The sequence below is a fragment of the Symphalangus syndactylus genome, chromosome 24, assembly GCF_028878055.3.
Source record: "Symphalangus syndactylus isolate Jambi chromosome 24, NHGRI_mSymSyn1-v2.1_pri, whole genome shotgun sequence".
Taxonomy (NCBI): domain Eukaryota; kingdom Metazoa; phylum Chordata; class Mammalia; order Primates; family Hylobatidae; genus Symphalangus; species Symphalangus syndactylus.
Window position 1 is genome coordinate 9,310,447 of NC_072446.2, and position 27,300 is coordinate 9,337,746.

Genomic DNA, 27,300 nt, shown 5'->3' on the forward strand with positions numbered 1-27,300 from the left:
TTCTGCATGTTCCCGTATGCTTTATTGGAATGCTGTCAGGTCCGTGCCTTCCACACGGGCCCTTGCACACAGCCAGGAGAGGCCCCAGCACCGGTCCCAGGCCCACCTGCCCCCACCTGCAGAAGGGAAAGGCCGTCACTCTTTGTGGACGGGGTCTCGGCCACCACATTCACCTTCGGAAGGTGGCCCAGACACCTCCACACTGCTGACTACACTTCCCATCAAAGGGGACTCCCTGGGGCAGAGTGGGCCGTCTCCCTACCCCCGAGGAAGGCACCCTCCTGGGCGGGGACAGACCTTGGCTCCATGCTGCCAAGTCAAGGTGCTGACGTGGAAACAGGCACATGGAACACCACATCCCACTGTCCAGGGTGGAGTCCACCCCTCCCTGGAGCACTCAGCCCACCAGGGTTCAAGCAGCCCTCAGGAGACACCACACAGCCGCCCACGTCTCAGCTTGGAGAAAGACACGCAAAGACCCCCATGCTCAGCTCTCAGGGGCTGGCTTCCTGGGCCCTTTCTGCCGGCCGCTTCCCCGGTGGCTGCTCAGCACCCTGAGCCTCTGACCTCAGGTCCAACTACAGCAGGTGTGGCTGCTTCAGTGATCAAATCCCTCCGTGGCAGCCAAGGACACCGGCCCTCCACACCAGCTACCAAGAGGGCTGGTGCCCACAGGGAGGACCGGGCGCCAGGAGGGCTCGCTGAAACCTCGGTCCCATCCTGTTCCGCAAGTGGCTGAGTCCCCAGGGTGGGACGAGCACAGGTGCTGAAGGGCCCAGGCTGCTCCAGGAGCGCTGCAGATGGTGACCGGGAAGCGGGGCAACCAGGGAGCGTGGCCAAGGCCACAGTGATGAGCATGGCGGCAGGGGAGCGAGCACCTCACATACAAACTGCACGAGCTTCGGGCGCATGCATGGCTGGCCAAGACCGAGGGTCACACAGGGTTGGCAAGGCAGATGAGTCACGTGTGGCAGCACGTCATCCAGTCCTTGGGGAGGTGAGGGTTGGCATGTGGCGGGCACCAGTCTGCAGGGCAGCCCCATCCCGGGGCTGGAGCTTCCCTAGGCCCAGGCACCACGCACAGGCATCCCCTGCTCAGTTCCTGAATCCGGGCCTCCTGCCTGGCCACGTCCGCTGTCGCACCTTCCTGCATCAGGGCCGAGGGCCCACCCTGTGCTCATTTTTCTTCCAGGGTGTTCCAGGATGGTCAAGTTCCAGCACTGAGAACAGCTCAGGTGTGGGTGTGGCTATTGTGGAGGCTGTGTCTGGTGAACTTGGTGGTTGGACAGTGCTGATGCAGGGGAGCCACAGAGGGTTACGATCGATGCGGGTTTGACAGCACAGGCCCAGACAGGCGTGGACTTGGGAGCCGAGGGTGGTTGGATAGCAGTGTGAGCGCCAGTATCGTTTTCAGCATTTCCAGCTTTACCACTCCAGTCACTCTCTTCAAAAAGAAAGAACTAGAGCAAACCCAAAGTTAAATATCTCAACGAGAAGGGACACTTCACGTCGCTGACAGCTCGGCACGTGGCTGGTCCCAGCCCCCAGAGACACTGCATAGTGAACAGGCCACTGGAACAGTCACAGGGCTCTGTGCTGCAGCCCACCTCCCAGCAAGCCACGCAGAGCCCCTGCCTTGAGTCCAAGAATGCCCGGGGGAGTGTGGGACGGGACGGCCCCTGCACAGGCTGGACAGCAAGCCGCCCCCACGCACCGAGACTCCCCACGCGGCAGGCGGCGCGAACCCGAGTCTCCCTAGGGCCCTGCCTCCCGAGACGCTGTCCTCACACTGCAGTTGCCGATTCTTGGGTCAAATGGAAGGAGGAAGAACGACGAGGGCAGAGTGCAAACACGAAGTCGCCCGGGGGCGCTGGGGACGGGGGCGCAGTGGGCCCTACCAGTTCTGGTTGTCCCAGCCATCATCGCTGGGCACGGCCGGCGGCGCAGACTTCTTGGTGCCCTCCCCGCCCTCCCCGCCGTCGCTGTTGCTGTTCCTGTTGGTGGAGGCCGAGCCCCACACCTCCCAGCTGTCCGAGCTCCTCCTCTCAGTGGAGGTGTCCGCGCACGTCCAGCTGTCGCTGCTTGGGGACTTGCGGGCCTTGGTGGGCTCAGCGCTTCCAAAGGTCTCCCAGAAGCTCTGGTCTATGGTGCTGTTTTGGAAGTGGTCGGGACCGCTGTTCTGGTAACTGTGGCCCTCCGAGGGGCTTTTAAAGAGACAGAAGGGGGACTCTGAATGACTGTTACTCAGTCCACCACTGGGAATTCTGTGCCCCCGAGAGCTCTGCACTTGGACAGTGACCGCCTTCCCAGGCCAGTGCTCAGGGTCCACAGCAGCCCCATCAGGCGGGAGCTGTTTCTCCCGCTTCAGAGCAGAGGAAACTGCCGGGGAGCTGGAGAGCCAGGGCCCACTCTTTATCAATCACCCAAACTGGAGGATAGTTTTACAGAAAACTTCCTTTTCTACCAGCTCCAAACTGCTGCAATAAAACAGTGGTTTAGTCAAGTGGGGAGCGGCAGGGGTACTTGGCCTCAAGCCGGAACACAGGCCCTCCCGAGTGACGCCCTCAGCTATGTTGGCCCCAGACCTGGCCCTGCCCTCTGTCCTCAGCCGCAGTCACACCACTGAAAACCACATACACGGAGGGAGAGAAGGGACGTGGCGTCTGCAATGAAAATTTGGGCCCACCTAGGGGGCAGCGCATCTGTGCCCACAGGGCTGGCCTCTCAGTAGACAGCACAAGGCCAGGCCCGATGAGATCCCCAGTGGTTCCCCCGTTGGGGTCAGAGGCCGAGAACAGCGGCCAGCTTCCAGCAGAAATGCCTGGGGTGCCCAGTGCTAAGGGCAGAGCTGGACATGGGGCCCAGGACAGGTCTCCAGGGCCCCAGCCTTCCTGTCCCCTGGCCCCCCACCTGCTCCACCCACCCAGAGTCTGGGAGACAGAGGAACAGCAGAGCAGCGCCAGCTCCTCCTACGTGGGGTCGTGTGGGTGAGACCCTCCCTCCCACCCTAGCCTGGGGAGCCCAGCTCTTGCAGCGTTCCAAAGAGCACACAGCAGGGCAGAGACAGGCAGGATGGGCCTCTGCAGCTGCAGAGCACTTGGACAGCCTCCACAGTGCCCCCTCCCCAGCAAGGATGCCAGCCTCCTCTCAGACAGCCTGTGGGAGGAGTGGCCAAGGCAGGGGAGTGGGATGCAAGGCCCAGGAGGGGCCACAGCATACCTGTCCAAGGGGCCCTCCGCTTTCCCCGAAAAAAAGGTGGTGACATCCCGCCATCCCTTACTGCCGACTCCCTGGACCTGGAAGGAGACAGGAAGAGAGGTTAGGCAGGCCCTGCCGCGGCACAGGCAGCTTTTGGAGGCCCCCACATGCAAGCCGGCATGCGCCGTCCCGCTGAGAAGATCCGGGTAAAATCCAGAAACAAGCGGTGCCTTGCACACGCGTACAGACACAGACGCGCACAGCCACTCTGCAGTGGCGCCAGGTGCGTGCAGGACATGGCAGCGAGGACAGTCTCATGCACAGACCTCAAGAGCTCCCACCACATGCTGGGGGCAGAGGAGCGAGGCCTGCTCTTCCCTCCGCATCTGTCCGCAGAGCGCCTTATGCCAGGAAACTGGACAAAATGCACGCCCCAAATGGCCCGCAGGGCAGCGGGACCGATGGCAACAAAGACGGCGCTGGCACTTACCAAGGAAAAGGCCAGCAGCAGCAAGATAAGAGCAGAGGGAGAAGTGACAGTTAGTGGCTGACCGGGCCGCAGTGGGCCAAGCTGTTTCCATATCCCTCGGGCCGTCAGGCCGGGCAGCTCTCCTCCCGTCTCAGAGGACAGCGGCCACTGCCAAGCTGGGCTGGGGGCTGCACGGGGCACACCCTGCACTCACGCCCAGGGCCGTGGAATATGGAGACTGGCTTCGACTGTGCCCGCGTATCTGGCAGGCTCCCTACCTTGGATGCCAACTGAGAGACCCCACTGGACACATCATCAAAAATCTTTCCCTCCTTCACCTGCACGGATTAAGACAGCGGCATTAATGGGGGCAGGAGAGATGAAAGCTTAAAGCTTCAGGAGTGCAGGAATCCCCTGGGTGAGAGCATCTGAAATATCGGGGCATGTGGACACCCATCAGGCTGAGCCCCAGAAAGTTCTACAGTGGCCCCAAAGGGATTCCAGCATCAAGAGACCATGTCACTGTGAGGCCTGTGTCTGCAGACGTGGCCCCTGCCAGCCACTGCTGACAAATAGCAAAGTGACCTGAGGACAGCCCATGCTGCCCCAGGTGGGTCTTCCGCACTTGTCCCACTCAGGCCCCGAAGGAGGCAGGGAGCTGGTGGGGCTCTTGACCCCCTAGGATGGCAGGCATTATAGGCATCATTCCCGTACCAGCGCCTCCTCTGGGCACAGCTCCGCGGCCAGCTGTGGGGGTGAGGCAGAGGAACGGAGGTGGGCTAGGGGTGCTGGGTTCCGCGGCCAGCTGTGGGGGTGAGGCAGAGGAATGGAGGTGGGCTGGGGGTGCTGGGCTCCGCGGCCAGCTGTGGGGGTGAGGCAGAGGAACGGAGGTGGGCTGGGGGTGCTGGGCTCCGCGGCCAGCTGTGGGGGTGAGGCAGAGGAACGGAGGTGGGCTGGGGGTGCTGGGCTCCGCGGCCAGCTGTGGGGGTGAGGCAGAGGAACAGAGGTGGGCTGGGGGCGCTGCAAGGGAGGCCCTAGGCCAGGGGAAGGGACCAGCTGGGGGGTCCGAGAGGCGCCCAGGCCCCGAGGAGAACGCCTGTGCTGGAGAGGTGGGGTGTGAGGCCGGGCCTCGCTGAGTCCCAGCTGCTGGACAAATAATCCCCCTAATGCCCCTGACATACCCATGTCCCCCAGAGTGAAGGGCTCCAGACAACCACCCGGAGCTGCCCGTTACCTTCTCCTGCGCAGGCTTGAGGACGTTCTCGTTCAGGCTGTGGCCCAGCTCGGATGCCTGTAGGAGGGGAAGTCACGTGAGCCCCACGGCCGCTCCACCACGGGACACGGGTCAGCAGTGGCAGCACAGGCCAGCAAAGGGCAGCGCGAGCTTCACCAGCAGGAGGGAAGGCGGCAGGACACAAGCACAGGGAGCAGGAGACAGGGCTTTGCACACAACACCCGAAGCACAGTCGGCCGCCACCTCTAGAAGGCGGAGACCGCGGCCCCCAGCAATTCTCGCAGGAAGGTCCCCCTCCAGGGTCCTCCCTCACACGCCACCATGCGGCCGGCAGGGCCAGGCTGGTGGGAACACGCCCTGTGGAGCCTGTGCCTGAGGCCAACGCTGGCTGTAGCCACCCCATGCAGACCTGGGACGCCTCTCCTTCCTCCCAGGCAGGCACCAAGTCCCCCTGCAGGGAATAGGGCACGGAGGCTGGGGCCACGGGAAGAAGCTGCTGAGAAACTAGCTCAGCCTCCAGGCAGGCACCGGGTCCCCCCTGGAGGGAAGAGGGCACTGAAGCTGGGGCCACAGGAAGCAGCTGCTGAGAAATGAGCTCAGCCTCTCCTGATCCTGGGTCAGTGGCGTCGAGGCCACACGGCCACCTGGGGATGTGGTGAGGCCTCCTCTTCCCCCAAAGGCAGGGAGCAGCACGGATCAAAGGCCGGAAAGGGAAGAACTCGTCACAGAGCAAAGATCCTCCCCTTTGCACTGCGTTCAGGGGAGCACAGGTGGCCAGGAAACCCTGCTCAGCAGCTGAGCGCCCAGTGCCCCCGCCCTCCCTCCAGCACCTCCAGGGCAGCAAGCCTGGGTTGGGGGTCTGTGTGTTTTGGAGATGGGGGTCTCATTCTGTTGCCTGGGGGGAGCGCAGGGGTACCACGCAGGGGTGACAGGCACACACAGCCAAGCCTGATGCAGATCCTGGATCTTAAAGGAGAGCCGTGGGCCGAGGCCAGGGAGAGGGTCTGAGCGTGCGCACATGTGAGGTGACACAAGACAGCGGCAGCACGCAGGAGGGACAGAGGAAGCCAAGCACGTTCTCGGCGGAGATGCGGGCGGCATGCACGAGCAGACGCGGGCTTTACCGGCTCCGGCTGCTGCTTGTGACCCCAAAACTTTACCCGACAGCAAGAAGACAGGTGAGGAGAGAGCAAGGTGAGGGGCGGCATTAGTAACCAGCAGCGCCTTCGAACGCGTCATGGGGCGCCGCAGCAATAAGGCAGCACTGGGCAGGCTCTTAGCAACACAACCCTGGAGCAGCCGCTCCCTGCCCTGGAACTGACCACCACCTTCAGGAACTGTGCGAGCGACTGCACCTCAGGACCCTGGGAGGCCCGCGAAAAAGCCAGACGGGCGTCCCTGCAGCTGGGGGTGGGCACGTGGGGAGGCTCCCTCAGAGGAAGGGGTGCTATGGGCCATGGGGGTGACGGATGGGCACCTTGTGAGAATGGACTCCCTCATCCAGGGGGCAAAGGCGTGTCTCAGAGCCACGCACAGTTCCACGCCTGCAGTCCTGAGCTTTCATAGTGAGCCTCACATGGGCACTGCCTCCTGGGTGTGATTCTGAACCCGAGGACAGCCAGATCACAGCCCTGACCACCAAGTGGGGACTGCGGGCCCCCCACCCACATCCTAAAGAATAAAAAACATGCAAAGGCCTGAGGCCACACTGCCTACAACTGCGGAAAGCCCTGGCCAGAGCAAAGGGACACTCCGTTGCCTCGAAGTGCAGACGCATCCTGTGTGCCGCAGGCACAGCGCCACCCACAACGGCCCTTCTGGCTAAGCGGCCAGGCCATCTGCCAAGCCAGGCAGTCCTGCTCCCAACAAGGTGGCCACCCGCAGTGGCCGCACACCGGTACCAGCCACCAGTAAACAGGAAACGAGTTTGGCCCCGCAGGCCCTGAGCGGGTACATGAGGCAGCCACCCGGGAATGAGGAGGGGAACAACATGGCAGGAACACCCCCTTCTACGCTGGGACCCTCAGCTCTGAGCATGTGGCCTGAGAAGAGGGAACCAGGCAGCTTCAGGTGCTGCACGTGACGTCAGACTCAGGATAGTTTTAGATGCACCAGGGTGCAGAAGCTTCTCCTCTGTTACCTTCTGACTTGCTTGGGATCCAAACTTTGTAGCCTAAAATGAAAAACAAAGACAAGGCTTGACAGTCTTAACACGGACTGCCAGGCCTCCTTCCTCAGGGCCCACAGACTTAGGTCCAGGACTGTCTCTCAATGGCCCCCGGGCTGCCAGCGGCTCTGGGGGGCCCTATAACTCTGAGATGCCCAGAACAGCTGCAGCGGGGACTGGATTAGCACAAATGCTGGCTTCTCCCTAGAGGGAGGCCAGCCCGGCGTGCTATTGGGGTGAGGGCACACGTGAGCAGTGTGCAAGGCCAGGGAACAGCAGGGCCAACCCCATCCTCCAGACTCCAGGACAGGGCCGGGGCCTGCTGGAGCAGAAGACAGGCTGGGGAAGCCACAGCAGCGCTATCTTCAATGGGCAGTGCCACCACCCTAGCCCCATCTACCCCGCTGTGGGGACGGCTCCATGCCCAGCACAGTCCAGGTACCTTGGTCACTTTCACGCTCTGGGGGAGGAGAAAAGGCCCCCTCGTGACACTCTGGCTGGAAGGTACCTGGGCCTCCCCAGGCCGCAGCCCTCCCGTGGAGATGAGAAAACGGAGGCCCTGGCGGGAACCAGAAGCTGATGCTCAGCAAAGTCACGGGGCCGTGGGAGCTGGAGCCTGGACACCTGGCCTGCTGCCCCTTCCACGGCCCTCCCAGGCCTTCCTCTCCCAGGGAAGACACGGGGCCAGAGTGACCACAGGGGCATGTGACAGGTGCACACTGCGACTGGGGAAGACATGAGGCCAGGGTGACCACAGGGACATCTGACAGGTGTGCACCGTGGCTTCCGCTCACAAGAGCCCCACCCTAGGCGCCTTGGCTGCTTGTGTGGGCAGCTGCAGGCACCCAGCTGCCCTGCGCTGCCCTGCTCTGGGTTTCCCCTTCTCTTGTAACACCACAGCCCAGCCCCTGGGGGCCCACGCCCCATCCTGGTGTCAGGCCTGCTCTTGGGTCTCTGCCTCATGCTCCCATCTGCCCTGGTGAAAGCCCCAAATCCTCCCCTCGTTTCAGGCTGAGGAGCAGGCGAAAGAGAGAAAACGCTATCAAAACACGACTTGAGCCCCAGAAGAAGCTCCAGGGCACAGGGTGCCCGAGACCTGCCCTGCTTGGATAGGGTGGAGTCTAGGAATCAATGGGGCTCACATCTCCCTCACTTTCATCAGGGCGGGACCCCTCTGCCAGCAGCTGGTCTGACACAGGAGCAGCTCCTGACAGCCTGCGCTGCTGTGTTCCTGCAGAATCTCCAAGGCCTCGGGACCAACCTGGCTGGTACTGAGTTGGCACAGCCCATGGTCAGAGCACCCAGAAACCCTCTGTGTCCCACATCCCTTCTGCAGCTCCCAGAACCCCAGGCCAGCAGTGGCCAGTGTCTCAAGGGCCTGGTGGGGACGGTGGCACGGTGGGGACAGTGACTTACACCCTCCTTGGCTGCAGAGGCAAACCGGCTGGCTCCAGTGGTGAAGCTGCTCCAGCCCTGAGGGAGGCAACAAAGAGCAGCCACATCAGGACTGGGACCCAGGAACCCGGCGCTGAGCGGAGTATCTCAGCGAGGAAGAGGACGGAGGCAGAGGCTGCCCCAGGCCCCGCCCTGTCCTGACCCCACCGTGCCTGCTTCTCCAGGCTGCTGGAGGAGTGCAACTGAACCCAGGGCACAACAGACACGCAGCCTCTACCCCCACCTCGCCAACTGCAGTGCTCCCAACACAGCACAACCCAGCCTCCCGTGGCTCCCACCACCCTCAAGAAGCAAGCCCACACTGCAGGGCAGGGCCCTCCCCACAGCCGGCGCTCCTCCCTGCCTCCCTAGAGGAACAGGCAGAGGTGAGGCATGTAGGGTCATGACCGCCGTAACCTGCTCTCCTTCATCTATGCTCAGGGTTTCCTCCTGAGCCTCCCGAGATAATTAAAGCTATTTGGGAAAATAAATGTCTCATTTCAATCACAACTCACCCTCTTCCTCCTAAAGGAAACGCAAAAGGACCCTCACTTGAGAGATCACCAAGCTGAGCTGCCTTCCCCACCAGATGCCCAGCAAAAGGCAGCAGAAGGGCAGGCCACAAAAATGAAGCCCACACACAGGCTGGAAAAATGCACTTTTCTTCCCTAAAGATGTAGCAATGACTGCAAGAGCAAGCAACCATGGCCGTCAGCGGCCAGAGGTGCAGCCAGGCCACCCCGAGCGACGGGAAGCTCCACACACTTGGGGGCTCCCAAGACTTAATGGCAGGGCTCCTTGCAGATGAAGACATCCGTTTTAAACCTGCTTATTTTTAGTTAACATACTTTGAAGATCTTGTCACGTTAGTATTAAAAAGCCCTTTCTGGCCAGGCATGGTGGCTCACGCCTGTAATACCAGAACTCTGGGAGGCCAAGCAACTCGAGAGGCCCAGGGGGGAGGATGGCTTGAGCCCCGGGTTCCAGGCCACAGTGAGCTATGATTATGCCACTGCACTCCAGCCCTGGCAACAGAGCAAGACCTGTCTCCAAAAAAAACAAAAACAAAAAACAAAATAAGCCCTCCTTGGCTCTCAGCGCAAGCTCCCATTTAGCAGCCCCCATGGCCAAAGGCTCAGGTTGCTGGTGTCACAGACAATAATGCTGTGATGAATAAAAATCTTTTTTTTTTTTTTTTTTTTTGAGATGGAGTCGTTCGTACTCTGTCACCCAGGCTGGAGTGCAATGGTGCTGTCTCGGCTCTCTGCAACCTCCGCCTCCCGGGTTCAAGCAATTCTCCCGCCTCAGCTTCCTCAGTAGCTGGGGCTACAAGGCGCATGCCACCCCGCCTGGCTAATTTTTGTAGTTTTTTAGTAGAGACTGGGTTTCGCCACGCTGGCCAGGCTGGTCTCGAACTCCTGACCTCAGGTGATCCGCCCGCCTTGGCCTCCCAAAGTGCTGGGATTACAGGCGTGAGCCATCACATCCACAAAATCATTTTTTAAAGATGGTAAAAATTTCCTTGGAAAATGAAAGGGGAACAAAATGTATTCCCGTTAATAGCAAAATGGCAACAAGCCCAGGCTGTCATACTCTGAACATCTGACCTGGAGCTTCCAGGCACCCCCAGACCAGAAATGGCCCTGAGTGACCTCAGGCAGCACCTGAGCAGCTTCCCAGCGCTGCCAGAGCCCCAAGCACAGAGCCAGCTTCCCACTGCACGTCGCCCTCCCTCTGCAGAGAACATGGCCAAGTGACTGCCATCAGAGTCCTTGGGTTCCCTGCAGTAATGGCCGTTGTTAGATTTGAAATACACACATTTTGTGTTAGAAGTAAGTGATGGCCGGGTGCGGTGGCTCACTCCTGTAATCCCAGCACTTTGGGAGGCCAAGGTGGACAGATCACCTGAAGTCAGGAGTTTGAAACCAACCTGGCCAACCTGGTGAAAACCCATCTCTACTAAAAATACAAAAATTAGTCGGACGTGATAATGGGTGCCTATAATCCCAGCTACTCAGGAGGCTGAGGCAGCAGAATCACTTGAATCTGGGAGGCGGAGGTTGCAAGGAGCCGAGATCGCACCACTGCGCTCCAGCCTGCAGCCTGAGCGACAAAGCAAGACTCCGTCTTAAAAAAAAAAAAAAAGAAGTGATTGAATACATTTGGGATCTGAAAAATGTAAGCCACATTTCTGCAAGAAAACATCGCTGAAGGTAAGGGAGGGGTCCTTAGATCAGAACAATGCAAAGAGCACATGTTCCAGGACTGCCGCACTGCCCCTATGGCCCGTTGTGCCCTCAGGCCGGCTCTGCCCGTGGGAGATGCTCTGCAGGACCCACAAGTCCTCACCGAGTACAGGGAGGACATGGCGTTGTTAAGGAAGTCATCTTCTTTCTTCTGAGGCGGTGGCGTGTTCCCAAACCCCACATAGCGATTCCCCTGGGCCCTGAAAACAAAGCGGACAACAGGCTGAAGATGCTGGCATGAACCCTGCTCCTCCTGAAGGTATGGGTCCCTGAACAGAGGCGAGGCTGCGGCTCTGGGGGATGTGCCAACGTCCCCACGCACAGGACGTGCACGCTGCCCCCTGTGGCGGCAGGAGCCTCAGCAGCTCCCTGGCAGCAGAGAGATGTGCTTTCTGCTGATTTAAAAAGACCCTCCTGCCACACCACCAGAGGGTCCCCAGCCAGTCCCCAAACCCAGTCACAGAAGTACTAAAAGAAGGATCAAAACAACTTAATATGCCAGCTTTGGGGATAAAAATTCATTTATAGGTCCAGCAGATTCCAGGCAGAAAATGTGTTATGCTTTTCTTCTAAGTGTTAGCTCTTCTCTACACCCAAGACCCCCAATTCACACCTGGGCAGCTGGGGCTCACTGCAATCAGACCCTGCACCGTGCATGCCTGGGTCCCACACCACTGCACATGGGAGGCCCCAAGGGAAGCAGCCCTACCCACCAGACTGAACCCTGTGGGTCTGGCCTGCCTGAGGCGTCCCCAGCTCTCAAGTCCTTACCCTTGATAGGAGCCAAGGTCATCGTTCAGCCAGTCTTCAAAAGCCTTGTCTGAGGAGGCGGTCACGCCCTGCGGCTGGCCAGAGGCTCTGAAACCGAGAATTGAAGGCTGGTAAGGCCAAAACTGGGTGAAGTCTGAGGTAACCCCAGCAGCACCCCCAGAACCATGCAGCCTACGTGGGCAGTGCCTTCACGTCACCCCTGAGAGCACCTGAGGCCAGGGTGGCCTTCAGCTCTGAGTGGCTGCTCGGGCTCAGGTGCCGAAACCCCAGCAATGCCAGCCTCGCGGGCAACACGAGAGGCCTCCACAGTGGGCTCTGCCCTCTCCCTGTTGGTAGGAGGCAGCGGGGAGAGGTGGGGCAAGAGGGCCGAGGGCCTGCAGTCAAGCCAGAGTTGCCCGCAGTGCAAAGCCTTCTGCCAGAAGCACCTGGACGTGGCATAACTACAGGGCTCCAGGTGAGGTGGGGAGGCCTTGTGCTACCCAGTCACCCCACCTGGGATGTTCCCTGCAGCGGGACGTGGGACGCATCCATGACAGGGGTCAGTTCAAAGGTGGCAGGGCCAGTGCCACAGGCAGATGGGCAACTCTGGGGAAGGGGAGACAACACCCCCGTGAGCAGACGGAGATGTGAATTCCCACAGCGCCACAGCACACATGGCTGTGTGCACATCTGGAAGGCGTACGGAGCTTACCTGGGGCACTATTTGAGACAGCTTTATGGGTTGAAATTTACTAAAAGCTTGTATTGTTTTGGCAATTTTAAAAAGCTGTTTTTCCCACTGACTTCTGGGAAAAGAGCTGTCCCAACAGCAAAGAAGGGAGAATTCTGTGGGGAAACCCAATCCACTAAGATCAGGGCCCAGTGGAAATTGTGCGAAGGCCCCACGAGGAGCAGCTACCGGTGCGCCGTGGACGGCAGTGTCCTGGGCTGAGGTGGGGTCCAGTTCTGGGCAGGTGATGACTCCAGAGACCACCCTCTGCCTTCGGCCAGAGCGGCCACCTGACAAGGAGACACAGGGCATCAGAAAGCATAAAGGTGCCTGGTGACGCCCTTGGGCACCGTCGACTCTAGCGCACTCCCCACAGCCCGCCTGGAGCACCCGCCACCCGCAGTCTCCTCCCAGCCTCCCTCGATGGCCCCTGCTCAGGTGCACAGACCAGGTGTGGATGCGAGGCCGGGGCTCACTTCACAATGAACAACAGTGCTGGGGAGCTCCCAGTTGGTGCAGCTCCAGCTTCAAACACAGGGGGACCCACCTATTTGGCCTCCAAACTTCTTAGAAACACTGTGCCCAACATGTCGCAGAGGCAATAAACGGTCACAGCTGCTTTCTCCCCTGGAATCGGGGAAGGTCTGTCTCTCCCCGCAAGCCATTTGCCTCCCCTCTGGGCAGGAAGCCTCCCAGACTGTGTGTGGCCCAATGGGTGTGTCAGAACCAGCAAAAGAACTGACTCCAGAACCACTAAAGGCCACAGTCCAGCTGCCACAAACGGCGGAGCAGCCCCACACCACAAGCAAGAGTGAGTCGGGCCCATCTCTACCTTATCCCTAAAGAGGGCCGCGGCTCTGCTGTTGTACTTCTCCTGCAAGGACCAGCAAGGATCGTAGTCCTCCTGAGACTCCAGGAACTCTCGGAACTTAGCATTCCCGCCAGCTTTCATTTTCTCAAGCTCAATGTCCTTCCACTTGTCCATAGTAACAGAGCGCACGAAGCTGGAAACCAGAGGATCGAGCAAATCAACCAGCACCGGCGACACCCAGGGACACCCTCCCCCCAGCATCGTCCTGAGAATCAGACACAGCAAGCAGCAGCCACAGGGAGGCCGAGTGGCCAGCAGCTGGAACCCTGTGCCATGGCGTCCCTGGAGTGGACACTGGCAATGCAATGGGAGGTGGCCCCCAAGCTTCTCTGGCGTCAGCACCTCCCGTGTCAGGAACAGATGCTGGGGTGGCCGCAGGCTCTCCGCAGAGCCGGAGCGGCAGGACACTGACCTGAGGTGCACCCCAAGGCCGCGGTGTCTCCCCGAGCACTCCAGGCAGATCCAGATGCCGTAGGTCACACTGACCCACTGAGGATTGAACGCGCCGCACTCAAAACAAACCTGCAAAGGGGCCACAAGTGACTCAGCAGGTGGCTCAGGGCAGAGCCCAGGGACCCCAAAGACCCAACAGATGGCCTCAAGGAGCGAATGCAGAGGGCTGCCCAGGGTGGCCAGGGAGTGTGGGTCAGGGCAAGGCATGAGGGAAAAGAGCCTCCGTGTAATAAAATGTTCAGACGGGAAGACGAGGTGGACCTGTCCTTAGAGCAATGTGACCTGAGAAGTGTGGAGGAGCCCCCACCCCTGACAGCCAGCACTGATGAGCGCCAGAAATGGCACCACTCTAAGAGCCGGCCACCCAGGCCACCAGCCAGCACAAGCCACGCACGTCCAGAGCCACGGCAACCACCAACCACAGGCTCAGAGCACAACTTCCCGGGACTCACTGACCCTGACCAAGGCTTGGGGCGGGGGGTGGGGGGCAGAGGCTTACGTTGTTCTCATCCTGTACCCTGACTTCTTTAAGAACCTTCCTGGTTCTTGGGCTGGCCATGATGCTGCAAAGGAGAAAAACAAACACTTTAAACTTACAAACAGGCTACTCTACTAAAAAGAAAATAACGTCTGTCCAAAAATACCACACAACAGAAAACCTGAGGGGCAATCTGTTGAGCTGCTTGGAAGCCCCGGTCACAGGGCCACTCACAGCAGGGGGCCGCGGGGACCACTTACTGAAGGATCTGTTCCCCATACCCCCAGGAGGCTCCCAGGCTGTGGCCAGGGCAATGATCCGGAAGACCATATAATTACTGGTGCCACTTTGCTTAAGCTTATTCGCCACCAAGACTGCATCATTTATAAAAAGTCCTGTCTTCTAATGGTGAAATTCACAGCAATGGGTAGTCTTTAAAAACACACACAGATTGGCTGCAAAATTCGATTTTCCACCTAAAAGGCGACACACCACACCACACTTGGGCCGATCACTGCCAACGACAGGGAGCCCAGGACCTCTGCGCTCCACCCTCCCCACCACCTCCCCAACGCAGTGCAGGGAGGCTCCCGCCTGTGCCCCCCTGCCTGGAGTGTGTGGAAAGTCCAGCCCACTGGGGGACCTGCAGTAGGTCCTTCTGGGGCCATTCTGAGGCATGGGGGCGACAGTGTGGCTCTGCAGGACAAGGAGAGTGGCTTCGGACCATCAGCCCCGCCACGGTGACTCACGGGGACCCTAGTGGGACAGTAGCAACAAGGTTTAGGGTGAAGAGAAAACCTGCGGACGTCTCTGCAGCTCTCTTAGCTTTAGCAAAGTACAACTTCAACTGGTGGCCCATCTAATTCAGGACCGGGAAAATCGACACAGTTAAGATTCAAAGCCAGAGGAAGGGGTGGTACCAACCCCAGTGTCAAAGGAGAATGACCCAGTGGCCCTGCACACCACACCACCAAGCGAACTGTAGAAGACAGTCCAGCCTGGAGGCAGCAGACCTGGATCCCTGCCAGCCCATGCCTCAGGGCGTTGTCTCTCTGAGGCTCATCCACCTCTCAATATGAGTGGAGCCGTGTGCTGTTCCCTCTACCTCTCACTACACAGAGAACACGCTGAACTCTGCAAGCCATGGGAAGCTACACACGTGTGTGCTGCTGACCTTCCCAGTGCTAGCCCTTCCGTCTTTCACTGTGCTTAAGAGGACTGTGTAGACCAGCTTTCTTACGGTGTAGGCGGAGCTTTTAAGGAACAAAAAAGAAAAACCTCTGTCCTATATTTCATTTCTAATCTTCAGTATCCAGAAATGAGGCATTTACTGGGGGAGTCCCAACTCCACATGACTGAAGTTTCTAAGTTCTGAAGCTCATGACTCCTAGTATTGACCAGTGCCCACCTTAAACCCACTCAAAGTTAGGAAATAAACACCTGTTTTCTGCAGTTCATCAAAACAAAACCAAAAGTTCATCCTGGGCTCCCTTCTGTTCCATAATTCTCTGTGCCTTGTGTAAGAGTGTCCAGGAACCACAGATTATGAGGCAGACATCTGAATGCTCACTCCTGACCACAGGACTTGGACCCCAGCATGACTCATTCAGGCGGATACTGTCATCAAACTGAGCATCCACCCATACAGCCGACTGAGGATGGAATAGGGAAAACCTGTGTGGAGAGGTGCCCTGGCAGGGCGGGGAGCGGGGCTGAGCTTACACAGACCTCGGGACACATTCTTGTTACAGCAGCCGCTGAGGGCCCTGTGCGGAACCACTGCACACACAGAAGCCACGGCCCACGGAGAGGAGGTGAGCCGACAAAGCAGGACGAGACCAATCCAGGTCGCCACACTCGGTCCTGTACTCTTTCCATGGCACCATGCCTGCCCTCAGGGGCTTATGTATTGGTCAACAGACACAGGCAAACAAAAGTCAGAACTATGAGGAGGCGGCTTGAATTTCTAACTGTAAAACATACAAGATACTCACAGAACTACCGGAGGGAGAGAATGTGCAAAAAGGACTTGGCTTGGATTTAAGAGGAACTCCTCTATGTGACTAATTTTGGATATTCAAGAGCCCTAGTTCCCTGAAATGTTAAAGTTAGTAACACGAAAGCAAATACCTCCTAACCTTCAAAAGTACAAATATGGTTTATCTTGAAAAATAATCCAAAAACTCTGAACACTTGAAACCAAGATGTAAAAATATACCTCCTTCTGCAAGTGGACGTGACTTCAGTAAACGTCAAACCCAGTGAGGACACTCTGCATTAGTTCGGTAAGCCCCGGAGACTTCAAAACTCAGGATTCATAAGTTGGAACATTCTCAATACGTGAGATCAAAAGAGATATTTAAGAACACTGCTTAGACCCTAGGGCTGTAACACAGTGACAGGTAGAAATACTAATAGTCATTCCCAGAAACGGTCTGAAGCGCCTCAAGTACCTATGTCTAAGAACAACAGCCCTTTCTCTAAAGCACGGATTACTTCTGAACTTTGACAGGGATATGGTCCCAGAAAGGGACGCCAAAACAAAGCTAAGGGCTTCGATCCCCGGGCCACTTTAGGGCCGAACTTTGGTGCTATAATTAGCAGAGCATGGCAGGAGCATTAGACCTGCAAAAAATGAGCAGAATTACTTCTCAGAATTGGTGGGCTGTAATTACAGCTGTTTAAAGCACAGGCAAGAAGCATAGTTCCTCTAAACCCACATAAACTGAGAAAAGTTTTAAAAGCCCCTTCCTGGTTTCTTTTTCTCCCTCCCTTAAGACAGTCATCCACGTCAAAAGGTAAGGAGGAAAACCAAGAAAGCTGAGGCTGCCATTTCTGAAGAGACTGGGCTCACCAACACCTGCCCAGCAGGACCCTCACTTCTCAGGGGGTGGAAGCCCCACCGGGCTTCAGAGGCCACCCGACTGGGATGTGTCCAGGCCGAGTCCTGGGTCCGAAGAAGCTCAGGAAGAGGGTGTTGAAGGGGACGGGACAGGGTCCTGCTCGAGCCCCGGGAGGCGACGTGCGTGGGCAGGGACCCTCTGGACTCCCGTAACCGGTGGGAGATTCCAGATCCGGGGTGCGGGTGGAGGGCAGCTTCGTAGGGAAGGGGGCACGAAGGGCGGAGCGGCACGGCGGAGGGGCGGCGGCAGCGGGGCGTCCGCGCGAGAAGGGCCCCGCCGCCCAGCGCCGAGGGAACTGGGGGAGGTCGGGGTGGGCGCCCCCAAGCTCTGGGGCAGCAGTCTCGGGGTGGAGCGGGGTCCGGGTGGAGGAGATTGCTGCAGAGAGGTCCGCCCGCGAAGGCCGGGGACAACGCCACGGTAGCCGGGGCCTCAGGCCGAGCCCGCGCCGCCGAGCCGCGCGCTTACCTGGAGGGAGGGCCGGGCACGGCCGCCGGGGTCAGGCCAGGGCCGGGGTAGGGCCGCTGCACTGCAATGGGGATGCGCCCGGTCGCCCACCAGCCGCCACCAGCTTCCGGCTACGTTGCGCTTTGCAAGGTCTCACGGGAGCCGGCAAGGGCGGGACTTCCGCCTCAGGCCCCAGCCCCGAGGCGCGCACCCGCCCGGTCGCCATGGAGACGCGCAGCCGCGCAGTCCAACTCCCACCCCGAGCCCCGCACCGCGGCTGGTCGTGGTGGCCGCGGAAGACAGCAGTCTTTGGGGGCCGGGCGGGAGAAGCGTCCATGCATCCGTGGAAGCAAGCTGAGGTGCTTCTGGGACGGCGCGTTCACCTGGGGCCGACAACGGGGCGGGGCGGGAACTGCGGGTCTGGGACAGCCGGGCAGGGGGACACAGGTAGGAGGACCGGGGGCCATGGAGGACCGGCAGCAGGGCGAAGTCTACGGGGCGGGGGCAGAGGGGCCAGGACAGCCGGGGACCAGCAGGGGGACTCGGGTAGGAGGACTGGGGCAGCGGGCGACAGGCAGGGAGGCGAGGGTCACAGGCAGTGGGCAGTAGGGGACCCGGGGACCGGCGCGGGGGTGGAGGGTTGCGTCCTGCGGCTCGTGCTCCCGCCCTGGGGTATGAGTCTCTTTCTCACCACCCGTGAGTCTTTGGGCCCTGGTGGGAGGCGGCGGGGTTGAGAGCGTCCGCGGGCCCCCACCCCTGCCACGCAGATGCCTCAGAGCGCAGGTGTGCAATGGTGGGACCCGAGTCTGCACTAGGAAGGTACAAAGCTGAAAAAGCGATCACCTGTGGGAAGTTAATTGCAGGTCACTTTTTGTTTTGTTTTTACTTTGTGCTTTTCTGTGCATTCCACGTATTCCTCGTTGATCTGGGTGTCTTTCAAAATTATGGAAAACAAACATTTTTGAGATATAAGCTACACACCGCAAAACGTCCACTTCAATGAGTTTTGACAAATGCATATCCCCAGGTAGCGTCTACCATAGTCAATTATAGAACATTTCCATCAGAGGCAGCCACTCTTCTGATTCCAGTATCCCCATATCTTAGTTTTGTCTGTTCTGAAATATCACACAAATAGAGTCGTGCAAAATACACTTTTGTGATGGCTTCTTTCCCTTTACGTGATATCTCTGAGATTCAGCCACGTTGCGCGTATCCGTAACTGCGGAGTAGTGTGCCATGGAAAACACGCCACATTCCGTCATTTATTCACACTTTGGACACTAGGGTGGTGTCTAAGGTTTGGCTAGTGTGAATAAAGCTGTCTTGAGAGGTCTTTTTGTAGGCATATTTTTTCTTCCTCTTAGGTAATTACCTAGAAGTGAAATTTCTGGGTCCTGGGTGTGTATGGAACGTTATTAAAACATGCTAAGTGGTCGGGTGCACTGGCTCATGCCTGTAATCCCAACACTTAGGAAGGCTGAGGCAGGTGGATCACCCGAGGTCAGGAGTTCAAGACCAGCCTGGCCAACATGGCAAAACCCCATCTCTACTAAAAATACAAAAATTAGCTGGGCTTGGGGGTGCATGCCTGTAATCCCAGCTACTCAGGAGACTGAAGCAGGAGACTTGCTTGAACCCTGGAGGCAAAGGTTACAGTGAGCTGAGATCACATCACTGCACGCCAGCCTGGGTGACAGAGCAAGACTGCATCTCTAAACAACAACAAAAAGATGGTAAGCATTTCACACTTACGCCAGTGATGTGTGAGGTCCAGCTGCTCTGCGTTCTCTGTCAACACTTGGTATTGTCAGTCTTTTGACGGCAGCAGGCCTTGTGGGTAGAAAATGGTGTCTCAGTGCCGTTTATTTGCCCTCAGGAGGGAGTCGCCAGTTCTTGCAGTAAGAAACCACTGGCATGCACAGAAAGGAGAGGGCCAAGGTGACGTGCTCAGGCACCAGCAGCATCTACACAAGTGGTAGTTGGAACAGTGTAGATTTCAGCACCGGATCTCGTGGTCAGGACCGTGTGGGTACCATGAGCTCAGAGAGTGGGAGCCATGTGCTGGATTAGTCACAGTGGGCTGCCTGGAAGAGGCAGACTGTGAAGGTTGAGAAGCTGAAAAGGAGGAGAGAAAAAGGGAAGGCAGTCTTGGAAGGGGCACAGTTGGGGCCAACATCTGGCATTGGGTAACCAAACAATCAGTGGAGGCTGAACTTGCAGTTTTCTGATTGTAAAGCAAGTAAGTCAGAGTGCTGTCTCATCAACCAGGCCCACCCAGACTCTGGGAGGTCTGGGGCTATCTCCACCCCCAGAGCAAGGCCGCCCCAGTTCCTAAAGTTCAGATTAGAGGCGTGGCCCTTCCAAAGACAGGGTAGCCTGCTGCCTCACAGCATCCACAGCAGCCTCGCCTCTCTGCAGTCTCAAGGCTTGCAGTGGCCAACTCACAGAGGGGCCAAAGCTCACTCACAGCGGTGGGATCTGGCAATGGAGTGGGGAATAGGGCGGAACCTGCAGCTGCAAATTGAAAACGTTCTATTTTCCCATCTAAAATATTTAGGTAATTTGTTTTTCTTCTAGAAGTGCCAGCAGTCCATTAATTTTCAGTTATAGTAATGTGATCATCTCTGTGCATTCCTTCCCGAGGCTCTTGAAGGTCTTGGTGTGAATAAAATCAAACAGAATAATACAAAAACAGTGAAATGAGAACTTCCGAGTAAATGGCTGTGCAGAGCTACCTGGGGCACAGGCAGGTGAGCAGGAACGAAGCTGCTGTGAGCCAGGCAGGAGTCCAGGTCACCTGTGAAGTTGTGGGACCTGCAGCAAAGCACTGCCTTTCCCCAGACTCAGGTCACCCATCTGCAGAACAAGGTCTCCAATTTCTCTTTCAAGCCAGAGGCCTACAGTGGCTGAGCACTTGCCAGAATTGCAGCCCTGGGCTTGATGAAGAAGAGCATCTTTAAACCACACAACCGTGTACTCTCATATGAACCCATTGTTCAGACGAGGAAACCGAGGCACAGTACAATTCAATAATTTGCCCAAAGTGAAAAAGATGGTAAGTGGTGGAGCGAAGGTTTGCACCCAGAAGTCTGTAATGCCCTCTTCAGAATAGAAGGAGGAGGGTGTGTGGAGCCAGCTGTCCGCTGGGCCAGGACCAGGTATGCCCTGTGATGGGGCGAGAGAGCGTCAGTTCCAGGGGTGAGAACCACAGCAGTTTCATTCTAAACACAAGGAACAGAGAAGGTGGGCAGGGCCTTGAGCACAGGTCCTCTGTGACCCGGTATGGGCCTCACAGCCAGTCAGCCTGGTCTACAGGGTCCAGCCAGCTCCCAGCAGGGGTGGCAGAGCCTGAGGAGCAGCTAGAGCTACCCAAGGCTGGGGTGTGTACACACATGTATGTGCAATGTGTGTATATGTGCATGTGTGTGTATGTGCGTGTGTGTACGCGTGCATTTGTACTGCATGTATGGGTGCATGCCTTCAGGCTCATCAGCTTAGGGTCACCATACTGGGTCAGTTATGGGGCATCCCCAAGGGCAGCCGCCCTCCTAGGGCTTCCTTGCAAGGCAGGTCCCACTGCATCCGCACCTTGCACAGCTGTCAAGGCAGGGGCTCAGGCTATGGAGAGACATGCCCAAAGTCCCACAGTGGGTGGCAGCAGCACACAGATGGGGCCCCAGGCCACCCCCAGCCGAGAGGCTCCGGGCCAGCCTTGCTGGAATGCCTCCAGCATAGCCAGAGGGTCGGGGCCCCTGTGTGGTCAAAGCACTCTCCCACTCCAGCAGTTTGTGCAGCTCTTGGGAAGCCCCGCTGTCTGCATCTAAGGAGTGGCCGGGAGCCTCCTGCATGGCAGGACCAGTGGGCATCTCGAAATGACTTTTAGTCTCGTCAACTGTCCAGGGATCTGGGCCCCCACGAGAGGCGCATCTGGCCTTAGTGTCACCAGAGCCCTTAGTCTCTCCTGGACTCTGAGCTCACCTTGAAAACTGAGGCTCAGCCCATTCATTCCTGTGGCTCAGCCCAGCAGACATGGCCATGCATCTGGCTGAGAGCCCCTCCCAGCTCAGCTCCTCCCATCCTGCATCCCACCCACCTTTCTCCAGGGAGCACGCCTGAATGTTGGTGTTCCTCTAAATTCCCATGTTGAAATCCTAACCGACAATGTGATGGTTTCAGGAGGTGAGGCCTTTGGGAGGTGATGAGGTGTCAAAGGCAGAGCCTTCATGAATGGGATGAACGCCCTCATAAAAGGGACCCCAGAGAGACCCGACACTTTTTCCATGTGAGGACACAGAGAGGAAGTGCCAGCTCTTAGACAGTAGACCCTCACCCAGCCCACACGAGAGGAGGTGCCGGCTCAGGTAGCAGCCCCTCACCCAGCCCACACGAGAGGAGGTGCCGGCTCAGGCAGCAGCCCCTCACCCAGCCCACACGAGAGGAGGTGCCGGCTCAGGCAGCAGCCCCTCACCCAGCCCAGAATATCCCCATGCCTTGATCTTGGACTTCCAGCCTCCAGAACTGTGAGAAATGAGTTTCTGTTGTTTACAAGCCACACAGTCTAGTGGATTTTGTCACAGCAGCCCGAGCAGATTAAGACAAGCACCTCCCAAAGAATCACTGGCACAGCAATCCCTGTCTTCAGCCTCCAGGGAACGACCTACGACAGCAGCCCTCCCAGCTGGCATTCTGGCTGCTGTGTGCTGTGATGGGTGCCAGCACCTCTTAGTTGGGGTGAAGGGGAGGGGCCGGCAGCATAGCAAAGGGGAAATCCTGGATCGTCGCCTCTCTCTAACCCTCTCCATTACCAGCATCAACCTGCAAGTCGTCACCTTGAGCCAAAGACAGAAAGAGCCCCACCCTCACTGGGCTGCTCCCTGCTCAGAGCTCCACGCTTCCTGGTAGAGTCCCCTGAAGTTCTCCTGCCCAGAAGTTCCTTCTTTCTGCCCAGACCTCACTCAGCACCGTCATCCTAGGAATAAAATCCCAGGAATAAACTCATCATTCCAGGCCTCCCAGGAACTTGGGTTCTGGTCTTGTCTCTGGCCCGCCCTCTCGTGCAGCTGCTGGGGGCCTCCAGCCCCTGCTCACTCACCCGCGCCCTCTGCACCCTCCACTTGAGAGAATTCTGGTCATTCCCTTGGCCCTGCCCGGCCCCGTTGTCTGGGAGTTGCTGGAGGGGTGGCTCGTCCCCTCGCCCTCTCCCTGTCTCTTGGTGTGTCCGGCCAGGGCTCACACAGAGGCAGCTCCAGGGAAATTCCTGTGGCTCAACTGCTGGGTCCTGCATTGCCACCACAGTCACAGCCAGCTTGAGCGGTGATGGGTGGGAAGAAGTGAGGCAGGGGAGCTGACTCGCAGGAGGGGCTTTCAGGAAGGAGGCATCCTACAACCCCAGGGCACCATGGGGGTGCCCCTCAGAGGCTTGAAAGCCCCTTTGGTCCTGGGCAGCACCTCCAGAGGGAGCACAGCCAGCAGTTTGGGGTGGACCTGCCGAGATCTTGTCTTCTGCATAAACAGGCACACAGTGTGGGCTTCCCTGCCACTCACATCTTGATTGGTGGCTTTCCTGCGTCCTCTCTATAGCAGAGGCTTGGTCATCTTAACCACTGACATCTCTTACATTCTCTAACTGGCCTCTGATTGGAAGACAGGGCTCTCCTGTCACAATCATCATTACTTTGTTTTACCTTCGATGTTGCACTGGTCATCTTTGTACGGTGACTTCTCTCTGTGTGAGTATTTCCACAACATAGACCTCTAGAGGTGGAAGTGCCAGGTAAGTTCTGGGAGATTCCACCAAATTGTCTTCCAAACCCCTGTGCCAGATGCGCTGATGGGAGTGTGCCTGTTCCTTGCATCCCCTCCCTGGCTGCCATTACCAAGGGGGCTGTCTCCGCTGGGCTCTAAGCACACGTGTTGCCATTGCTGTTTAATTTTCATCATCTTAATGGTGGTGAGGCCAAGCAAACACGCCCCGGCCATGGTGTGTCCTGTGGATGCCTGTGTTTTTCTCTGCCCATTTTTGTCTCCTGTTGATCACCTTCCACCACCAGGTCCTTCTGAAACGGCTTTGTCCTGTGTGTGGGGAGAAGTGCATGGGGTTGGCCTGGGGCTGCCCACGATGATGCTGCCTTGGTCCTAGAGAGAAGCACGTGGGGTTGGCCCGGGGCTGCCCACGACGGTGCTGCCTTGGTCCTGGCTTCTGGCCTGCTGCATGGTGGGACTCCACCTGGCTGGTTCCAGCCCCATCTGCCCCCACTTCTGCTGCCTGTGCATGGCGTCCAGGAAGAACTGGGGCCCAGGACAGAAGGAAATGGGAAGAATGTCAGGGTGTGTACATCACCCAGAAGTACAAATGTTCCTTGAAAATTCTGAGCTGCTCTGTCCTGAGCTCCAAGAAACTTGCAGCTGTGCTGAATTATGTGTGGCCACGGCGACTAAGGAGTCACAGCTAAGAATGTACTGAGACAGGGCCAGCTTCTCAGATTGCAGAACTGATAGCTCAGATCCTGGGGCTGTGACAGCTGCACCCACAGGGTCCTCCTGCTTTGGCCTCTCCCATGCATATCTTAGCCAGGAATCTTTCCAGATTCTAGTTGCTAGAGGCAAAAATCTCAACCCCAAATGGCTTAGCAAAGGGAATGTATTGATTTGTGTGATGAAAAGTCTAGAACAAAGTTCAATTTCAGGTGTGGCTTGATCCAGCAGCTCAACACTATTGCTGAGAACCAGGATTCTCCGTGTATGTTTGCAGTTCCGCCTTCATCCTGCGACCCCAAGATGCTTCTGGCAGCTTCTAAGGCTGCAAGCTTCATGATTCGCCTCCAGCAAGAGAAAGCTTTGCACCAGCATCCCAGCCGAATGCTCATGCTCCACCCTGATGGGCCTAGCTGGGGTCGTGTGTCCACTTCCAAACAATCACCGGCCAGGAGGATAGAATGTGCTGACTGGGTGCCCTGGGCTCCAAGCTCCAGCCCTGAGGCCCCTGTGGACTCAGTTTCCCTGGACTGTGAGGACCCCTAGCAGAAGACCAAGGCGTTGGGCACGGAGGGCAAGGTATTGAGAGCCTTGCCTCAAACCGGTGCCGTGTGGCTGCGCTTCCATGGTCCCGAGGGACCAGGAGACTCTTCCTGTGTGATCGGAGTTGTTCCCACGTGTCCCCAGGCCCAGCCAGTTGCCGACAGCCAGAGTGGTACCAACACTGGTGACCGACTGGTGGGCGTTACCAGCTTCCCACACTGGGCTGCTTCTCTCCTGCAGGACGGGGAGGGCGGGGGGAGAGAAGGGCCTGGGCTACGGGGGCACTGAGACATCTCCCCACCCCACCCCTGCCCAGGAAAGGGGGGCGGGGCTTGTGCAGAGGCATAGAAACTGTTGACCTGATCAGCAGTTTAAAATGTTGTTTCAGGCCGGGTGCCGTGGCTCACACCTGCAATCCCAGCACTTTGGGAGGCCGAGGCGGGCAGATCACCTGAGGTCAGGAGTTCGAGACCAGCTTGGCCAACATGGTGAGACCCTGTCTCCACCAAAAAAACAAAAATTAGCCAGGCGTGGTCGTGGGTACCCATAATCCCAGCTACTCAGGAGGCTGAAGCAGGAGAATTGCTTGAACCTGGGAGGTGGAGGTTGCAGTGAGCCGAGATCGCACCAATGCACTCCAGCCTGGGCAACAGAGCGAGACTTCATCTAGACAAATAAACTAAAAATAACGTTGTTTCAATATTAAAACAAGCTTAAGTACATTACAAAGTGAAATTCAAGTGCATTTTAAGGATGAAACGGGAGCTCTTGAAATCCCAAGTTCATATCAGGCGGCTCTGGCTGGGCCAGGTCTCAGAAATGAGATCTGTTTCTTTAGAGACTTTGAGGAATGCTCACTGGGTCCTCAACTCACATCTCTGTTTTGAGACGACTTTGTTAGTCATCCAACACAGCCAGTGTCGATTCATTCAACATTGACATTTTTGAGCGTCTGCTGGTTCCAGGTTCTGCGCTGGGAGTATTTGGGGGGGGGCAGGCACAACTTGGAGTGTCCCCCTTCAAGGGATGATCAGACGGACGGCAGTGAGCGCCACAAAGAGCAGGTGTGCGGGCCCCAATGCAGGCGTTGGCCCTGCCCCATGCGCTGCGGGGTAGTGAGGAAGCAAGGGAAGTAAAGACCCGACAGCAGGGATACTCGGTGTGTTTTTGAGCCTGGAGAAGCCACATGCCTCTCGTGTGCTGGAGACACAGGGACAGCTAGGCAGGCATGTGCCTGGCCCCGGAGTTCCCACGCAGCACAGTCTAGAAGGCTTACAGCTGCCGTCCCCACTACAGCCAGCAGCCGAAGCTACCAGAAAATGCACAGGGGCATGGCAAGTGGACGGCCACATGTCTACGTCTCTAAGGACTGCGCAGCCATGCAAACAAGCAGACCACTGCCACCAGGACACGGACGAGTCTCATGCCACACTGGACATGGTCTGGACTGCGCCGACCACTTACATGGATCCCCCAGAAGAGGCGAGACCCACCAGTGCTGGGCAGGGGCCGATGCCTGCTCTCGTCAAAGAAAACTGAATGCAGAGGCCATTGGTTTGGACAGAGCTCCTGCAGGAGGCCCAACAGACAAAACCAAAATGGAGTCACTCATGCTGCGGTTCCTAAGATCTGTATCTGACCGCCCCCATCCTTCCCAGAAATCAGGGAGAAATAGCAGCGAATCCCCAAACAGGCCACCAGAAGCCAGCAAGAAGCCAACATGATGAGGAAGTCCCCTCTGCTTTACCGTTTTGTTGTTTTTTTTTTTTTTTTTTTTTTGAGACAGAGTCTCGCTCTGTCCCCAGGCTGGAGTACAGTGGCGTGATCTTGGCTCACTGCAATCTCCACCTCCCAGGTTCAAGCAATTCTCCTGCCTCAGCCTCCTGAGTAGCTGGGACTACAGGTGTGCATCACCACGCCCAGCTAATTTTTGTATTTTTAGTAGCGACGGGGTTTCACCATGTTAGCCAGGATGGTCTCGATCTCCTGACCTCGTGATCCGCCTGCCTCGGCCTCCCAAAGTGCTGGGATTACAGGTGTGAGCCACCGCACCCACCTTTTTTATTTTTTTCTTTTGAGATAGAGTCTCGCTCGCTCTGTCACCCAGGCTAGAGTGCAGTGGTTCGATCTCAGCTCACTACAACCTCCACCGCCCAGGTTCAGGCAATTTTCCTGCCTCAGTCTCCTGAGTAGCTGGGATTACAGGTGCCCACCACCACACCCGGCTAATTTTTGTATTTTCGGTAGAAACGGGGTTTCACCATGTTGGCCAGGCTGGTCTCAAACCACTGACCTCAGGTGATCTGCCCGCCTCGGCCTCCCAGAGTGCTGGGATTACAGGAGTGGGCTTTAACCCTCTGCTTTAACCTTTACAGGAAAAGTAACTTTGAAGTGACCAGCACGCCTTTGGTTTCTGTCTACTTTCCTCGGGCCTCTTCTGTCTGTGAAACCGACCTCTGACCTCCCCTCGGCTCATTAGAGCGTTCGTTCTATTTTATGGAAAGACGTGTTGCCCGATTCTAGAGTCGCAAATAAAACACAACTAAGATATTGAAACTAAATGTGTTGTTTTGTCTCTGACACTCCTTCGGGGGAGAAGCACTGGGGGCCAGCAGGACGGGGTTTCAGGGGAGCAGGAGGGTCTGTGTGTGGCCCTGTGAGTGACTAGTGATGAGGTGCAGCTTACTGCCTGCACACAGGTGTCTCCTGCTGAGGGCCCCCACCTGTCTGCAGGTGCACCCTCTCTGTACCGCAGTCCAGGTGTCCTCTCTGCACCTGCAGTCCAGGCATCCTCTCTGTCTGCACCTGCAGTCCAGGCATCCTCTCTGTCTGCACCTGCAGTCCAGGCGTCCTCTCTGTCTGCACCTGCAGTCCAGGCGTCCTCTTTCTCTGCACCTGCAGTC

At 57.6% G+C, this 27,300-nt stretch overlaps 2 protein-coding genes across 15 annotated transcripts; one reads left to right on the top strand and one right to left on the bottom strand.

The window, feature by feature from the left end:
- ARFGAP1 (ADP ribosylation factor GTPase activating protein 1) lies at positions 1 to 17,524 on the bottom strand. 12 transcript variants are annotated; one of them, XM_055265433.2, is made up of 14 exons: positions 17,399 to 17,518; positions 14,052 to 14,115; positions 13,512 to 13,621; positions 13,061 to 13,232; positions 12,418 to 12,518; positions 11,520 to 11,606; positions 10,852 to 10,948; positions 8,485 to 8,541; positions 7,042 to 7,074; positions 6,026 to 6,055; positions 4,902 to 4,958; positions 3,946 to 4,005; positions 3,220 to 3,290; positions 1 to 2,204 (listed from the first exon to the last, which is right to left on the bottom strand). In XM_055265433.2, the coding sequence occupies exons 2-14, from the start codon at positions 14,109 to 14,111 to the stop codon at positions 1,895 to 1,897; spliced, it is 1,245 nt and encodes a 414-aa protein (XP_055121408.1). In that variant the 5' UTR covers positions 14,112 to 14,115; positions 17,399 to 17,518; the 3' UTR covers positions 1 to 1,894. The 12 variants fall into 12 exon arrangements, with proteins under 12 accessions (XP_055121408.1, XP_055121406.1, XP_055121407.1 ...); XM_055265431.2 differs by having other exon boundaries at positions 3,220 to 3,296; XM_055265432.2 differs by lacking the exon at positions 17,399 to 17,518 and adding an exon at positions 16,249 to 16,416 and having other exon boundaries at positions 3,220 to 3,296.
- Positions 17,465 to 27,003, top strand: LOC134735809 (uncharacterized). 3 transcript variants are annotated; one of them, XM_063633301.1, is made up of 3 exons: positions 17,465 to 17,736; positions 24,067 to 24,433; positions 26,773 to 27,003. In XM_063633301.1, exons 1-2 carry the CDS (start codon positions 17,465 to 17,467, stop codon positions 24,398 to 24,400), a joined length of 606 nt encoding a protein of 201 aa, XP_063489371.1. In that variant the 3' UTR covers positions 24,401 to 24,433; positions 26,773 to 27,003. The 3 variants fall into 3 exon arrangements, 1 of the variants encoding a protein (XP_063489371.1); XR_010119315.1 differs by having other exon boundaries at positions 17,584 to 20,435; positions 22,023 to 24,885; XR_010119316.1 differs by having other exon boundaries at positions 17,584 to 20,435; positions 24,132 to 24,885.
- The last annotated feature ends 297 nt before the right edge of the window (positions 27,004 to 27,300 follow it).

Excerpts from the sequence above, each read along its gene's own strand:
- ARFGAP1 (XM_055265431.2), bottom strand. The coding sequence starts at position 14,111 with ATGGCCAGCCCAAGAACCAGGAAGGTTCTTAAAGAAGTCAGGGTACAG. Across the intron at positions 12,519-13,060 it reads CGGCCCTCTTTAGGGATAAG|GTGGCCGCTCTGGCCGAAGG; the intron begins GTAGAGATGGGC and ends TCTCCTTGTCAG. Across the intron at positions 6,056-7,041 it reads GATCCCAAGCAAGTCAGAAG|TTTTGGGGTCACAAGCAGCA; the intron begins GTAACAGAGGAG and ends TGTCGGGTAAAG.
- LOC134735809 (XM_063633301.1), top strand. The coding sequence starts at position 17,465 with ATGGGGATGCGCCCGGTCGCCCACCAGCCGCCACCAGCTTCCGGCTAC. Across the intron at positions 17,737-24,066 it reads ATCCGTGGAAGCAAGCTGAG|GTGTGGCTTGATCCAGCAGC; the intron begins GTGCTTCTGGGA and ends GTTCAATTTCAG.